The following is an 18,609-nucleotide window of genomic DNA, read 5'->3' as shown; positions in this document are numbered from 1 at the left end:
AATTACTTTTTTAAAGTAAGATTAACAACACTCGTTACTATACAGCAGTGGTCCCCAAACTACGGCCCGCGGCCACATTTGGTCTGGCCACCTGAACAAAAAAAAAAAATATTTTTTTTTTTTTAAACCAAAAAAATATATATATATATATATATATATATATATATATATATATATATATATATATATTTTTTTTTTTTTTTTTTTTTTTTTTTTTTTTTTTCCAATAGTGTTATTTTTTTCCTGGCTTTTTTCTGTGAAGAACCCAGAGAGGGTTATTTGGTTATTACCTATTATATTATATTATATTATATTATATTATATTATATTATATTATATTATATTATATTATATTATATTATATTATATTATATTTATTTTATTTTATTTACTTTTGTTCTGTGAAGAATCCAGAAAGGGTTGTTTGATTGTGGCTTTCTGAAAAACAATACATTTTTACATTTAGGCACTCCTGCAATCGTCACACCTTTTCTGTTACAAACTGATCCTGGCCCCTCATCAGAGAAGGGAAAAGTTATGTGGCCCTCACAGGAAAAAGTTTGGGGACCCCTGCTATACAGTATAACTGTAACAACAGTTCATATAAATAACTGTGTTGGGAAAAAAAAAAAAATCAAACTCATTTGTAAGCAGTTACTCACAATGTTACTCATTACATTAGTATTCTTTTCACCAAATACTTTTTTTACTTGTACTTGAGAACATTTTTTGGATGACTGCTTTTACTTAAGTTATATTATTTTTGAAGTAACGCTACGCTTACTTGAGTAGAATTTTTGCCTACCCTACCCACCTCTGCTCCAGACCCACCCAAAATGAAAAAGACGTGAACTTTACAAACCCCGCAAAGGCGTTAAAGGTCGTCTGGTTCCGCGCGACGACAGCCTGGCTGTGCATCCCGTTATAGCCGAACGGGTCCTCCGTCACCCCGGCCGGTTGGCACCAGAACTGCGCCTCTCCGGGCGCAGCGGCAGGTACCTGCCAGCGGCCCACCTCGCTCTTGTACACGGCCAGATGAACCGGTGACGGTGCACTGGCGTCCAGGTGGTAGGCGGCGCCCTTCCCGGCTAAGGTGGACCCGCGGGCCTCGACCCTCGGCTGCCCATGACCCATCTGCTCCGCGGGGCTCATATGCACCAGGAAGTTCGGCGAAGCCTCCTGCGCCGGGCGAGGACCCACCGGAGCGAAGCGCGCGCACTCCGGCTCTCCGAAGCCGAAGTGCGGCTGCTTTTGGACGACTTGGGAGCAACTGTCCAGGGCGTCAAAAGCTGGACACGGAGCGTCCATGATGACCGACGCCTCCTGCTCGTCTTTAATGAACTTGGACGACAGGCTGGAACCGACCGCGTTGTCTTTGACGAAGTGCTCCCACTTTAAAATGTCACTTCCACGCTCGTACGGAGCCGCCCCCTGTTGCTCTTCTTGAGGACCGTCCGACAGGTTGGCGCAGTCTCGGAACACCGAACCGTCGCTTTCTTGGCAATCCTGCCCGGCGCCTGTGTAGTCCTCGTCGGGGAGTTTCATATTGTTGAAATCGATTATGTCGCCCACGGATTCGAGCATCCTGCCGTGGACTTTCTCCATCTTGCCGTGCGTAAATCCTTTGCGCCTCTCAGTAGGACGGAGAGTGAGGACTTGAGGGCTAAGGGGAGGTTCCCTTGATTAGCACCCTCCCCGCCTTCTAATGTCTCCCCCATCCGACTGACTGGAAACGAACTATGACGCTACATCAAACAACGTGAGAACTGTAACCCTGACCCCCATTCACCCTTATTAATGTCCCGTCCCCAGCAAAAGGTGTACATGCTGATATGCTGATATATCGTCCCTCCCAATATTGAGACTGAACCTACGCCCTTAAATTAACTGATTAAATTGAACTGATTTTTTCCTTAAAAAAAAAAGTAGGTCACAAGTTTTAAGTTTTGAAAAAAAAATGTATTTCACCTATATAGTAGTGTAACGATATACAAACTTTAACTTTCAAATGCTATGAGGGAAAAAAAGCCTTTTTGTTTTTCCTGTTTTTCCTTTCTTCATACCAGAAAATTAATACTTGAGGAAAACATGCAGAATCAATTATAAATAATTAATAAATAGATTATTAACAAATTCTATATGCAATCATAACTTATTATAGAATAGAATAGGCCTTTACTGTCATTATACAGTTGTATAGTTGTAATGAATGAGGCTAATGGCCACCTGATGTAAACATAGCTTTTCTGGTGAAAATTCTTGTGAATAAATGTTTAAATTCCCGAATTCTTCATAGATATGGATGTATAACTGTTTCGATTCTTGGTTAAAAGCAAAGAAACTGTGCAGTGAGCGTTTATTTAACGTAAATATGTCAAAGTACAATGCTACTCTTTTAGCGAATGAGGCTAGCGGCCGCCTGACGTAAACAGGGCTTTTCTGGTGAAAATTCTTGTAAATAAATGCTTAAATCCCCGAATTCTTCATAGATATGGACATATAACAGTCTCGATTCTTGGTTAAAAGCAAAGAAACCGTGCAGTTAGCTTTTATTTTACATAAATATGGCGAACTATGATGCCAATGCAGTAGTGGCTGATTTTCTCGCATTGATTTTTTTCACAATGTTTAAAAATGTATGCATGGTACGGAAAATATAATTATTACCTTGAATCCTCGAATAAATCACTCCTATGACAATCCATCCTGTTTGTGTGCGGTACAGCATTCGTACTTCTTCAAAAATCCAAGCTTAAATACGGCTTGGACATGAGTGTGTGCCGTCTCCAAATGACTATTACTAAAAGAAGCTCAGCCCCCTATGGTAAGGCGTGACGCAAAGAATGACGAAGTGTCAGGTCAATAGAGTTTTGAAATCTATGATCTACAGAAAAATAATATGTTTGAAATATCAAATCTTTGTGTATAATACATATAAATCTATGATTAAATATGAGTCCAATGAAGTGAACATCATGCAACCCCCAGTATATTTTTGAACATGTTACATAATTGTGCCACTCTTATTATGACTGTTTTAGTTCAAAGTTAGTATGTGATTGTCATTCATAAGCAGTTCCCAATATACATGTTTGTGCAGATTAGCTTTAGTTTGCATTACTATATGGCAGAAAACACAGACAAGGCTGAAAAAGAAGTTTCTGCTCTTGCACCCCTCTTTAAAATAAACTGTTGTATTTTAAGCCAAAACAACTTTTGTGTATAATAATACAATAAGTCTATATGCTGCCATAGCAGATTAATGGTGCAATAAGCCCCAAAACTATTTTTAATTTGTCCGTTTACCCTGGAAACCCCGGTTTACAGACGTCGCGCAACCGCTTTTTTTTCAACCCAGTCATAAAACGTAGGTAATTAATTATATTTATTATTCAAAACGACTGTCATTTTTGGCTTAGAATCATTAATTGATGTTTAATATTTCGTTTAAAAAAAAAAAAAACGACTTTAAAAAATTATTCACTTGCATATTTTAAACTTTTAAACAAATTATGTCACAATGAAAAAAAATGGTGTCTGTAAAAAAGTCACGTATATCTACCACATAACTATCGCTTAATTGTATTTTTTTGTTACTGTAGCATTTTCTCCGATATGTTAAATGATAAATAATTGATCCAAATGAAGAAAAATGAAAAAAAAAAAAAAAAAAACGTTTAAAAGGGTAAATATATGAAAAAGAAAATCTCGACCACTCCTTGATGTCTGTGATTTCTGCATCACGACCCTTGTTATATTACCATGTTTCACCCATAAAATCCAGCTGTAGCCATTCACAGCTGTGTCTTGACACTCAGTGATACATGCTAAGTGGAGTTTTTGGATCGAAATAAGGTAAGTACGCGATAATATCTCGTTAAAGTAACGGTGTCTGTAATTCTGCTCTCGCGTGCTCTCACCTCCAGGTAGGGTTTTGCTGTTTTAATTTTTTATTTATTTTTTTAAATGTCCTCTTGTTCAAAATTTTTCTTCCCCCCCAAAAATTGAGATTTTAAGCTTTCCAATGATGTATCATACATGCATATCGGACAATTTTGAAATTTGGCCAAATTGGGGGTCTCAGAGCAGAACTTCAAGCCACCTGAGTGTTTTCCGCCATATGCATTTTATCTTAGCTGTAGTTTGATTTACTATTTGCATTTTATCTATTCTGTAGACTTCAGAAGCAGCAACAAATTAGGCAGTTTACAGAATATCCCAGGAAATTCCATTCAGCTTCAGTTCACTGATGACTGTCGTGACAACAGTGATGAAAAGTGGCTGCCAGACAACAACAGAGACATTGGTGCTTAGGTGTGGTAGTCACAACTATAAGTTTCATTGTTTTGTTTTTTTTCAGGCCCATGCATTGTGCCTGTAGTGTTGAACGTGTAGAAATTTCCCCAAAATTGTTGAATTGTTTATCAAAGCATAAAAGAGATCACATTTTATATTGAGTGTGCAGGTGCCTGGAGTCCCTGGATCGGGCATGCCTGTAACATAAAGGGATTCACGGATAGAAAGACATGTAGTTCCTAAAAGATAAACGTTATGAGTTAAAATAATTTGATATTGAAACCCCTCTTAATGTTTTCGTTTTTATACAAATTGTAAAATTACTTTAACTAGTAGGTCACCACTGTTGTTGAAGTCGCAGGGCTGTGACATCACTAGGTTACGCTGCAGGGCTTCCAGTGTATGACTCTAGCGACATTCGACGCTTTCAATTTGAACCCCACAGGAACATTAATGAGCATGACAGCACTGTCGATAGTTCACAAAAAGTGTAGCAAAAGGAAAATGAACAGGAAAGACGAGACGAGAGGGAGGGGGGAAAAAAATGTGTTCTGCCAAAACGAAACGTCCTACAAGCGGTGAATTCGACACCCAAAGTACTACCGTGCGCTTTCAGCTTGTTTTGTTTAGAAGCATACAGACAGAACATACTAAAGATGCTTTAAAAAAATACTTAAACATAGTAATATCAAATAAGGGTGGTTTAAAATTGCTACGTGACAAATCTGGTCAACAGACTAACAATCTGCTTTAATGCTACCACAAGAAAACACAATGCTTAAAGCATGAGAGGCAAACACATGCAAAAAGTATTTTGAGGCAATGAAAAGGTAATAAAAAACTCATTAAAAACACAAATAGTAAGTGCTCGCCGCTTTTAAACGATGAACGCATGTGCTGGACGTCTCGCCGTTTAGAAGGAATTGCAGTAACCGGTAGTACCGTATTGGCCCGAATATAAGACGGCGCTGATTATAAGATGACCCCCTCTTTTTCAAGACTCAAGTTTGAAAAAAGACTTTTTGAACACCAAATTATTTTTTATACAGAAAATAATTAAAGTATATAGGAAACAAATGATTATAACAATATATTTGAGAGAAAAAGCATGTTATTTTGCCTCATTGGAATATTAATATCTGAACATGAAAATATGTCAACTAAAGTGCAATCACATTCGTAAATGAATGGCTTCTGGTTTTTAAATGTAAATAAACCAATCTATTGTGATAAAACAAAAAAATTGCAATAACTGCATTAACCACCAAAGTGAAATCTAACTAACTGTAGCCTTTAAACAAATCTGAATAAGGAAAAACATTGCAATAAAATAATGCAAACTGGTTAAACTTGAGAATAGCTAAGAGCTGTCATGACAGAACATCGCTTCAATGATATCTGGCGCCATCTAGCGTCGTGAATAGGTATAATGTCTAGACCTCGAATATAAGACGACCTCCACTCTTTCTGTCTTATTTCAATAAAAAAAAAACACTGTCTTATGTTCGGTCATCACCCTGAGCGTCCATTGCTGGTATAAAAACATGGCGCCCTCCTTAGGTCAAAACATGCACTAAGTATTATAGATTTTTAAATGAATGGCAATATTTTATGTTTTTCTAATATTATATTTTAGTAAAAGAGAACAATTTTGGGTTATTAGAGCCTACAAGTCTTTAAGTCAGAGATTCCCTATAATAGAAAAAATAAATCAAAAAAATAAAAAGAGAAATTGAACATTATTTTCATGTTCCAAGAAGAATAAAAACATATCGGAAAAAAATCTTGACCAAAGATTTCATAATTAATGCATCAGAGGGTTAAATATTCGCAAACATTTTTATTTTTAGTCATTATTGTATTTTATTTGATAAATTAATACAATGTCAATAAAAGCTAAATTAATTGAATTGAAATGAATAAAAACTGAAATGCACTCTGGTTACAGCCCAAGTAACGCTCTAAAGATTTTTTTTCTTCAAAGTTTTTAACTCATTACATGCGAATGAGTTGCCCTGTAACAGTAAAAAAAACAAAAAAAATAATCGTTGTGGTAATTTGTGCATGAAAGCTATTTCTCAATGGAAAACACAAGTATTTCTTTTGTTTGTTTCTTGTTTGATTTCTGAGTGATGTTGTGGGATGTCGCTGTTGGGTTTGGTGCTGATGTGCACTTAGGCCTTGGCCCTATCTCCTGCGTCATAGCCACGGAGCTATCAGTAAGGAGAGTTCTCATGTCGTGTCCTACTTTTTGACTGTACGATAACACTGTCATGTTTATATCAGCGTAACAGTGGCCCCGATTTACAATCAGAAAAGTCAAATTAGCAGTTTTGACTTGGACTAGAATTAAGCTTTGATTTGAAATAAAGTTGCTTCAAATATTTACTTGCACACAAATTGTCAATTTCAGCTTTAAGGTCAAATTTTAGGATTATTGTCATTTCTTTTCACACCATTTACATCCAAATTAAAAGTTATTTACTTATCCATCCATATATTATCTACCGCTTAATCCAGGGTCGGGTCGCACGGGCAGTAGCTTTAGCAGGGAAGCCCAGACTTGCCTCTCCCTAGCCACATCAACCAGCTCCTCCGGCGGGATCCCAAGGCATTCCCAAACCAGCCAGGAGCAGGGGTGAAAGTGGCTAGAATTTCTTGCCGGAACTCCCCGACGTGAAGGTCGCCACGGAGCCAGAAATTTTGTTTATTTATTTATTTATTTTCATTTTTTGTGGGGGTCAAACCTCCTAAAACTACTGAAATGCAAAGACAACTGTTTTGGCACAGTTATTTCTATAACACATACAAAAACTGATTTTCGTTCAAAATTGTATTTTTTTTAAGATTTGCAAAATAAAACAAAAACAGCAATAACCCCAACCTCCATCTCCTAAGTTTTATTTTCCCTCATTTCCTCACATACTAAATGCCAAATCTCAATTTCAACTACTTATGAAGATAGGATGTATATTAAAATTGAAGTTAATGTAAACATTTACTTTTGCTTTTTTATTTATTTTTTTTATTTTAATTATGAAGATATAAGGAACATAAATTCAGAAAAATAAGTACAAATGACTTATTGTATGCAGAGTGAAATGGAATATATTTTGAAGATTTGAAGCAATCAGAGCTAACTATCTCTGCTGATCACATGTCAGTATGTCAGCCAATTGAACAGATAAATGAGTCCAGGCGTTTTGCTTTGCCGCGTGCATTCGCACTTTGACGTGACTCATCATTGTCAGACTCAGATAACTGCAGCAGCTGAGGAAACCTCCATGCCATCCGTGGAATAAAATAAAAAATAAATATCGGTGAAAACGGATTACGCTACACAAGCCATTTATTATGCTTGTTGTTAACACTTGTGTATGTAAATCTGATCTTGGTAAATGTTTTTCTTCTTGGAGATGAAATGCATGTGTGGCAGTTTAGGATTTTTTTTTTTTTTAAACATAGCGTATTGACAGTTGCCGTCATATTTTTGGAATCAAAGCACAGTGTACCGGAACTGCGTTCTGGCCCTGAATCTTATACCGAAACTGCGTTCCTGACCGTTCTGGCCCTCTTTCACCCCTGGCCAGGAGACATAGGCTACGTTCATACTGCAGGTCTTAATGCACAAATCCAATTTTTTCGTGTTTTTCCAACTCGAGTGAGGCATAAACTTGATTGTCTGAATGGGACAAGTCGCATAGAAGTGGGCCATTTCAAAGCCGATTTGGGTCACTTTAGTATGCGGTTTAAATCTGATCTGGGCCACATTTTTCCTGAACGTCGCGGTGGCCTAAACTGGCAAGTCTCCCAAATCGGAATTCATGCAGCAATTACGTCGTCAAAGAGCGAGAAAGACTGTGCGCTACGGTAGCGGTGCAGCTGTGTGTTAGCGCCTAGCTTGCCTTGAACGCGGCTTTTGGGGAAGGGCCAGGCTTGGCAACAGTCATAAAAAAATAAATGAAAATGGGTTGAGGATAAGCCTGAGAATGACCGTTTTCTCTCTGCTCTATATGAGCAATATTTCAAGATTGCTTACACACCTGAGAGTCAGAGTGTATGTGTGTGTGACATGCACGGACAGTGCGTGCATGCTATCGATCCACAGAAACTTTGAATATAAGCCTAAACGGGGATTATTTACAGTGGGGCAAAAAAGTATTTAGTCAACCACTAATTGTGCAAGTTCTCCCACTTGAAAATATTAGAGAGGCCTGTAACTGTCGACATGGGTAAACCTCAACCATGAGAGACAGAATGTGGAAAAAAAAAACAACTGAAAATCACATTGTTTGATTTTTAAAGAATTTATTTGCAAATCATTCATTCATTTTCCATGCCGCTTTTCCTCACGAGGGTCGCGGAGGTGCTGGAGCCTATCCCAGCAAACTACGGGCAGTAGGCAGGGGACACCCTGAACTGGTTGCCAGCCAATCGCAGGGCAGAAGGAGACATACAACCATTCACGCACACACTCATACCTACGGACAATTTAGAGTGTTCAATCAGCCTACCATGCATGTTTTTGGGATGTGGGAGGAAACCGGAGTTCCCGGAGGAAACCCACGCAGGCACGGGGAGAACATGCAAACTCCACACAGGAAGGCCGAAGCCCGGGATTGAACCCTTGATCTCAGAACTGTGAGGCAGATGTGCTAACCACTCAGCCACCGTGCCGCCCATTTGCAAATCATGGTGGAAAATAAGTATTTGGTCTATACCAAAAGTTCATCTCAATACTTTGTTATGTACCCTTTGTTGGCAATAACGGAGCCCAAATGTTTTCTGTAACTCTTCCCAAGCTTTTCACACACTGTTGCTGGTATGTTGGCCCATTCCTCCATGCAGATCTCCTCTAGAGCAGTGATGTTTTGGGGCTGTCGTTGGGCAATACGGACTTTCAACTCCCTCCCCACCCCGTGGGCATCAAAATGATAACAAGAACGGTGAGCAAAAATCCCAGAACCACACAGGGGGACCTAGTGAATGACTACAGAGAGCTGGGACCACAATAACAAAGGCTACTATCAGTAACACAATGCGCCGCCAGGGACTCAAATCCTGCACTGCCAGACGTGTCCCCCTGCTGAAGAAAGTACACGTCCAGGCCCGTCTGCGGTTCGCTAGAGAGCATTTGGATGGTCCAGAAGAAGACTGGGAGAATGTGTTATGGTCAGATGAAACAAAAATAGAACTTTTTGGTAGAAACACAGGTTCTCTTGTTTGGAGGAAAAAGAATACTGAAAAGCACCATACCCTCTGTGAAGCATGGGGGTGGAAACATCATGCTTTGAGGCTGTTTTTCTGCAAAGGGACCAGGATGACTGATCTGTGTAAAAGAAAGAATGAATGGGGCTATGTATCAAGAGATTTTGAGTGAAAATCTCCTTCCATCAGCAAGGGCGTTGAAGATGAGATGTGGCTGGGTCTTTCAGCATGACAATGATCCCAAGCACACAGCCAGGGCAACAAATGAGTGGCTTCGTTAGAAGAATTTCAAGGTCCTGGAGTGGCCTAGCCAGTCTCCAGGTCTCAACCCCATAGAAAATCTGTGGAGGAAGTTGAAAGTCTGTGTTGCCCAACGACAGCCCCAAAACATCACTGCTCTAGAGGAGATCTGCATGGAGGAATGGGCCAACATACCAGCAACAGTGTGTGAAAAGCTTGTGAAGAGTTACAGAAAACGTTTGGCCTCCGTTATTGCCAACAAAGGGTACATAACAAAGTATTGAGATGAACTTTTGGTATAGGCCAAATACTTATTTTCCACCATGATTTGCAAATAAATTCTTTAAAAATCAAACTATGTGATTTTCTGTTTTTTTCCCCCACTTTCTGTCTCTCATGGTTGAGGTTTAACCATGTTGACAATTACAGGCCTCTCTAATATTTTCAAGTGGGAGAACCTGCTCAATTCGTGGTTGACTAAATACTTATTTGCCCCACTGTATGTCTGTTATTTTTGTCCTCTTTTTGGAAAACAAAATATCATCGCCCTGGAATAACGGATGACAGACAGAATGTGTAGTCATTTGTTTTAATGCTTCTGCGCACGCGGGTCTTCTTGCTCAGCGCGTGTCGGACTGCGAATTAGTGCACATGCGTAATACTTGAATGGTCTCAATGGACAATGGCAGTCTGAACGGGCATGCCAAAAAAACAGATATGACAAAAAAATCGGAGTTGTGCATTAAGACCTGCGGTATGAACGTAGCCATAATCTCTCCAGCGTGTCCTGGGTCGTCCCCAGGGCCTTCTGCCGATGGGACATGCCCGGAAAACCTCTCCAGGAGGCATCCAGGAAGCATGTGAACTAGATGCCTGAGCCACCTCAGCTGGCTCCTCTAAACGTGGAGGAGTAGTGGCTCAACTCTGTGTCCCTCCCGGATGACCGAGCTTCTCACCCCATATCTAAGGGAGAACCCGGACACCCCACGGAGGAAACTCATTTCAGCCGCTTGAAACCTGGATCTTGTTCTTTCGGTAACGACCCACAGCACGTGACCATGTGAGGTTAGGAACGAAGATCGACTGGTAAATTAAGAGCTTCGCCTTTTGGACCAGCTCCTTCTTCACCACAATGGACCGTTACAGAATCCGCATTACTGCAGACACTCCACTGATCCGCCTGCCGATCTCCCGCTCCCTGCTACCCTCACTCGTGAACAACACGCCACCATTTTCCAACTGAGGACCATGTTCTCGGATTTGGAGGTGCTAATCTTCATCCCAACCGCTTCATACTCGGCTGCGAACCGCTCCAGAGAGAGTTGGAGATCACGGCTTGATGAAGCCAACAGCACCACCTCATCTGCAAAAAGCAGGGATGCAATGCTAAGGCCGCCAAACTGGACCACCTCAACGCTTCATCTGCGCCTAGAAATTATGTGAATAATAGTTATGAACAAAATTAGTGAAGAAGGGTAACCTTGGCGGAGTCCAACCCTCACTGGGAACTAATCCGACTTACTGCCGGCAATGCTCACCAAACTCTGGCACCGGTCGCCCTTACGATAATCTACTTATCTAACAAGAAAAACATTTGTAATTCATGACTATTAAATTATAGACATAAGTGAAATTGTATTTTTTCAAGACAGGTCAAAATGTTATCGGTTAAAACCTGCACTAGACTAACGGTCTGATTAAAATAATTTGTATTTAAAAGTTGAATACAAATTGTATGAAAAAAAAAGTTGGAAAATAAACCGTTTTTCACGATGGAATGCAAATGTATGGAACTTAAACTTGAAACACAAATGAACTGTGCTTTGTGATTCATTCACATTCCACTACAGTAGTGGTTCTTAATCTGGCTTCGATGGAACCCCAGGGGCTCGGTGAGTAAAGCCTGAGTTATGCTTCTGCGTTGCGGTGACGGCGAAGCGACTACGGTGTTAATGACCACTCGATTCTGCGGCAAGGGAACGTGTTGCTCTGTAATTCACCGCCAAGCAACTAGAGGGTTGTGGCGTTGTGTTTGTACGGTTTTGGGGGACTTGCCAACTTCCTCTAGTTTTCTTTTGTTGAGGCGCAGGCGACGCAGAAGACGGTTTCGGAGGTGGTCTGTCCGACTGTTGATGCCGCACAGAGACTTCTAGTATCAGGTGGAGACCAGCAAGCTGGCAGTTTTTGGCCGACAGTGTCACCGCTTCGGGTGGCCATTCGCTTCCGAACACACACATACTTGTCTCGGTGGTCCTTCCATTTTTTTATGCAAACGCTGACCTTTCCATATGGCAATCTTTATAGTGTCTTAACGAGACATTATAGAAGTTGTCGTACTTGCTCTTTGATGATACTCCTGTCGGTTTTGTCCATTTTTGCATTTAGCAAAACAATGTTTAAAAAAATGGCGGTGAATTCACGCTAAACCGGAAAAAACAGTGAGCGGACCAATCACAGTCCATTTGCGCGACGTCACCACGCGTTGACGTCGCACAAGTCAAGATTTTTTTTAGGTGCATGGCAGACTACAGCGGAGGGTCATAAATCGGGTCTGCCTTGACGGCGCAGGTCCGCCACAGAAGCACAACTCAGCCTTAAGTCTACTGGGTTCGGAGAAGGTTAAGACACACGGTGCCCTATTTTCATACGCTGACTAAAGGCAAAGTGTTGTTTTAGATTAGATTTTGGACTGGTTTGGCCCCAATTTACAGGCTTTATTCAATCTTTTTAAACTGCAAGCCTTCTATCTCATGAGAGGAGAAACTGGTTTGCTCAGTAGAAGGTTGACTCGCACTTGGTATGAGGAAGTATACAGTAACTGGCCTACAGGTAACGTGGACTGATGCAGATAACACATTTACTTCACATTTTAAGTAAAATAGCATGTGATGCAAGGATATGACAGCAAAATAAGAATGTAGACATGAAAACAAAAACATGAACTGAGGTTCATTTCATTTTCAACGTGAAAATCAACAGCAAAAAGCATTATTTGTTGTAACTTTGAAATTTAAGAAAATGTAAATGGGAATTCACTTAGATATTAGATATTATTGCTAGCATAGCTGTATTGGTTTTGAATTTCAGAAAAAAGAAAAAAATGCTTAATTATACTGTATATTCCGAAGAGTTCGTTGAATGCACATGTGAAATCTTTGGGGCCCACAAACCACGAAATCATTTTAAAACTTTATATTTAGTAGGACAGCCAATTTATTGCTTCCTGTAAGTCACCCAGTGTAGAGATGTTGATGGATGTTCACCCTACATGTTTACATTTAAATTCAGAAAGCAAGAGATTTACATTTCTTGTCAGTGCTATACTGAATTTGTCTATTAATTGCAATAATCCCTTTAGGGGGAGACATTGTCAAACTGACTGATGAGTATCATAATAATGTACACAGCCATACCTTTTTAACATCCTTAAGGAAACAATATATTTTGATTGAGGAAGCCTATGTAGAAGTCAAGTGGCAAGCCCAACAGCGTCCTCGTGTGGTTGACTATGATATTGACAATTTGCCTTGCACTGCTTGCATCCTAGAACTTTTGTGAACCTTGCTAGAATTCCTTTTTTCTACTGTTGGTGTTCTGGGGGGTTTCTTCGCTCTTTTGGAGGTCCAGATCAGTGGATGTTGTAATTGTTTGTCAACTGTCCTCCTGTGAAGCCCTTTTTGATTAAGGGCTACTGTATACAGTGGGGCAAATAAGTATTTAGTCAACCACTAATTGTGAGAGTTCTCACACTTGAAAATATTAGAAGCCTGTAATTGTCAACATTGGTAAACCTCAACCATGAGAGACAGAATGTGGAAAAAAAAACAGATAATCACATTGTTTGATTTTTAAAGAATTTATTTGCAAATCATGGTGGAAAATAAGTATTTGGTCAATACCAAAAGTTCATCTCAAAACTTTGTTATGTACCCTTTTTTGGCAGTAACGGAGGCCAAACGTTTTCTGTAACTCTTCACAAGCTTTTCACACACTGTTGCTGGTGTTTTGGTCCATTCCTCCATGCAGATCTCCTCTAGAGCAGTGATGTTTTGGGGCTGTCGTTAGGCAACACGGACTTTCAACTCCCTCCACAGATTTTCCATGGGGTTGAGATCTGGAGACTGGCTATGCCACTCCAGGACCTTGAAATGCTTCTTACGAAGCCACTCATTTGTTGCCCTGGCTGTGCTTTTGGGATCATTGTCATGGTGAAAGACCCAGCCACGTCTCATCTTCAATGCCCTTGCCAATGGAAGGAGATTTTCACTCAAAATCTCTCCCCCATTCATTCTTTCCTTTTCACAGATCAGTCGTCCTGGTCCCTTTGCAGAAAAACAGCCCCAAAGCGTGATGTTTCCACCCCCATGCTTCACAGTGGGTATGCTTCACAGTGGGTATGGTGTTCTTCGGACGCAATTCAGTATTCTTGCTCCTCCAAACACGAGAACCTGTGTTTCTATCAAAAAGTTCTATTTTGGTTCATATAAACATAACACATTCTCCCAGTCCTCTTCTGGATCATCCAAATAATCTCTAGCAAACCGCAGACGGGCCTGGACGTGTACTTTCTTCAGCAGGGGGACATGTCTGGAAGTGCAGGATTTGAGTCCCTGATGGCACATTGTGTTACTGATAGTAGCCTTTGTTAATGTGGTCCTAGCTCTCTGCAGGTCATTCACTAGTTCCCCCCGTGCGGTTCTGGCATTTTTCCTCACCATTTTTGTTATCATTTTGACACCACGGGGTGAGATCTTGCATGAAGCCCCAGATCGAGGGAGATTATCAGTGGTCTTGTATGTCTTCCATTTCTAATAATTGCTCCCACAGTTGATTTCTTTACACCGAGCGTTTTACCTGTTGCAGATTCAGTCTTCCCAGCCTGGTGCAAGTCTACAATTTTGTGTCTGGTGTCCTTCGACAGCTCTTTGGTCTTGGCCATAGTGGAGTTTGGAGTGTGACTGATTGAGATTGTGGACAGGTGTCTTCTTTACCAATAATGAGTGCCATTAATACAGGTAACGAGTGGAGCCTCGTTAGACCTCCTCACAAATACTTATTTTACACCATGATTTGCAAATAAATTCTTTAAAAATCAAACAATGTGATTTTCTGGGGGGGTTTTCCTCCACATTCTGTCTCTCTTGGTTGAGGTTTACCCATGTTGACAATTACTAATCTTTTCAAGTAGGAGAACTTGCACAATTGGTGGTTGACTAAATACTTATTTGCCCCATTGTAATTGTAAAATTATAATGATCCCTCACTTGTCGCTCTTAACGTGAAAAACCGTGAAGTAGTGTCACCCCCACCCCTATTTTTAACATACATTTTTTTTTTTAGTATATATAATATCGATAAGCACCAGGACGTCACGACAAGATATAAACAAGTGAGAGTTTAAGAGTCTTGATAAAAAAAATAAATGAAAAAAAACAGTCAGGAAGCTGCAGCTAGTACAGAATGCTTCAGCCAGAGTCCTCACAAATACAAGGAAACTGGACCACGTTACACCGGTTTTGAAATTGTTACACTGGCTTCCAGTGAGTCAAATGATAGACTATAAAATACTAATGCTCGTCTACAAAACACTTAATGGCTTTGGACCAAAATACATGCTTGATTTGTTAGATTCCTATGAAACATATACAGTAGACCCTTAAGGTCATCTGGAACCAGTCTCCTGTATGTTCCAAGAACAAGAACCAAACGCGGCAGCATTTAGTTATTATGCTCCTCACCTCTGGAACAAGTTACCTGAAGGTTTGAAGTATGCTCAAACTGTTACCTCCTTTAAATCAGCTTTTATTTAGCACAGCATATCCATAACTGTCGATATATTTCAAGCTATTTGCTTTCTATTCCTCTTGTGCTTTATCTCCATTGCTGATTTCATTTATTATTAGTAGTAGCAGTAGTATTTTTTTTCTATTCGTAATTAAATGCTATTTTTATGTAAAATTTTATTTCCTGTATCCAGTGTTGTTAATCTTACTGAAAAAAGTAATTAATTATAGTTACAAATTACTTCTCCCAAAAAGTAATTGCGTTAGTAACTCAATTACCTGAATGTAAGAGTAATTAGTTACTTGGCAAAGTAATTGGTGATAATTACTTTTTTTTTTCCTCAAAAAAAAAAAAAAAAAAAAAAAAAAAAAAAACATTGGCCACACTATGTGAAGTTTTTTGTGAAGGTATTTGGTAAAATTGGCCCGAGCCCAATTCTTTACCCTAATTTACCCTTTACCCTGAATCAACTGTTAAAAGTTGTTAAAATTGCTCCCATAATTGCATTAGTTCCCTTCTCTCTACTTTCGACATATGAAAGTTTTAAAACTGTTTCATCATTTAAAGATAGATTCAAGTCAAGATTTTGCCGATTTAGAAGTATTTTAGATAAAAAGTTACTTAGGTTCGCTAGGAAGGTTCTCTACAACAGAGCCGTCCTAAAAAGTCTACTGCTTTAAGATGGCGGCTGTCTACTAACGCATTTAGTGCCATGTCTGTCATTTTGCATCTAGTTATATCTATATACAGTACATGTGATATCTACCATGTCTACCATATCTACCATAACATGCGGGCGTAGTTTGTAGGCTATCGGCTACAACATGTATTATTGGAGCTACCTAGCATCGCGTTTGCTCGGCGTCACAACTTTCTAGCCTCCTCCCCACTCCTGCTCTGCTCTGTCGTCTCGGTGAGTCCATCTCCCTCAGACTTTTCGACCAATATAGTAACGCATAGTAACGCATGCCTTTCCGTCCTCAGTAACGGTAACGGCGTTGCCAAGATGAGAAAAGTAATTAATTAGATTACCCACTACTGAAAAAAATAACGCCGTTAGTAACGCCGTTATATTGTAACGCCGTTATTAACAACACTGCCTGTATCATGTATTTATTTTATTTCCCTTATTTCGATTGTCTGTTTTTACGTTCTATTGGTTTAATGTGATATTTATGATCTTCATCTGATGTAAAGCACTTTGAATTGCCTTGTGTTGAATTGTGCTATATAAATAAATTTGCCTTGCCTAAGAAGATGCTCGCCATGCTAAAGCTAATGCTACACTAACGCTACGAGTTACATTTCGAGTGTAAAGATCACTCAGTAAAACCCTTAACTCATTTGCTCCCAAAAACGTATAAATACGTTCTATTTTCAATTGTTTCAGTGTCCCAAAGACGTATTTATATGTCTTTTACGAGCTTTTTTTTTTTTTTTCTTCTTCTTCAAAAGACACATCTCTGGGTCGTGATTCAATTTAGCTCCATAGCACAAAGCTGAAAATCTATTTTAAAGCAATAAAAGAGGGCAGTAGCGCATTTGGTAAGACCCGCAACCCGATTCAACAGCAACGAACGGCCAAGCCGCACGGCCATGTGCCAGTGGAAGACGACCGATCGATGCCAGGCGGCGGACGACCGAGCAGAACAATTGGTAGGATGCCCGGGATGCCAAGCGCTGGACGACCGAGCAGAACGACTGGGATCACTAGTTCATCGGACGTAGCCTTTGAGTCCGTGCTGCTCACGAGCAGAACCCGCAGAGACTCAAAAAAATTCATCTTTATGAGACAGACGGCGATGAGGGAAAAGTTTAACCGGCTGTCGCGGTCAGAACAGCGTCATATTTCAGTTAGTTATGTGTCAATAAATTGTTACTTTGATATCAAAAGCTCTATTTGTCTTGTTGTTTATCTTATTTTGTAAAAAGAAAATATTATTCAGATGTTTGGGATGTAAGTGAAGCAAAAAAAATAGCTGTGTAAAAGTCAAAGTTATGTTTGAAATGTATGCTTTCACAAAAAGCTCAATTTCTCTGTTTTCTCATCTGAAATTGGAAAATTGCTCAAACTAAGCTATTTTCTAATGCTGATTTCTAAAGAATGGAAAAAGATATGAACTTTTTTTTTTTTTTGCTGAAAGAAGAGAGTCTAATCTTTTGGTGGGTTCCATGTTTATTGCAATAGAACAGAATGTTCTGTGGGCCTTGCAAAATCATTCAAAATCCAGTAAAACGGCCGGGAGCGAAGGGCCTTGCTCCGGTGAAAATGGCTGGGAGTGAATGAGTTAAAAGGCTAAACCAACATTGCATATTCTCTCATGCAAGATATAAATCTAACAATATATACAATACAGGGAAGCCTGAAGCTTCCTGGAGCAGCCTGCATTCAAGCTGCTGCAGAGTCCCTCCAGGGTCCTACTGTCAGTCTGCGGCAGTCACAGTTGCCCACACAGATGCCTGATCAAAATTCGTTTTTTATTGCCTTTTTCTTTACTTTCTTTTTTTTAATCAGCCGATGGCCAATATTGGAAAGATGTCCATATATTGGCCCAATATATAGTAAATAGTATTAAATTAAAATAAAAATTTAAAGTATAATTAAAAGTATATTTAGAATTAGTTTAACTAACTCATTGGTCTGTAACTGTCAATGACAGCCATAGTTGCACAGTTAAAAAAAAAAAAAAAAAAGCTCTGTTTTTGCATTGACCATGAAGTCATTTTAACATGTTACCACTTACAACAATCAAACAAAGTAAATGCATCAACAAACTTCCAACTGTCGGATCAGTCTGAATGTTTTCATAAATGAATTTATTGGCTGTTATTGACGGTGATAAACATCCTGGCAGCGATTGTTCAACCACTGAAACATGATCACTTACTTGGCAGCCCTCCCAATTAAATGGATTGGACATTTGTTAAAAAAAAAAAAAAAAAAAAAAAAAAACATCTATACGTTTACGACAAATTATTACATTAACCTTATACGTTTTATGAGGTTAGAATATTAGGGACAGCTCTCAATATCATTCAGTTATTGGCTATCGTGAACCACAATCTTTCTACCAGTGCCGA

The 18,609-nt window shown here is 39.5% G+C and overlaps 1 protein-coding gene across 1 annotated transcript in view; it reads right to left on the bottom strand.

The window, feature by feature from the left end:
- The window catches only part of LOC130911211 (progesterone receptor-like), a 30,117-nt gene extending 28,413 nt beyond the window's left edge, over positions 1-1,704 (bottom strand). Inside the window, exon 1 of the mRNA XM_057829020.1 lies at positions 863-1,704. Coding sequence (XP_057685003.1) covers positions 863-1,605 — 743 coding nt within the window. The 5' untranslated portion in view covers positions 1,606-1,704. The remainder of the gene's footprint in view (positions 1-862) is intronic.
- Positions 1,705-18,609: the final 16,905 nt, after the last annotated feature.

The sequence above is a fragment of the Corythoichthys intestinalis genome, unplaced genomic scaffold (assembly GCF_030265065.1).
Source record: "Corythoichthys intestinalis isolate RoL2023-P3 unplaced genomic scaffold, ASM3026506v1 HiC_scaffold_23, whole genome shotgun sequence".
In the NCBI taxonomy this organism is placed as follows: Eukaryota; Metazoa; Chordata; class Actinopteri; order Syngnathiformes; family Syngnathidae; genus Corythoichthys; species Corythoichthys intestinalis.
The sequence above is the reverse complement of the archived record's forward strand: the minus strand, read 5'-3'. Positions and strand labels throughout refer to the sequence as shown.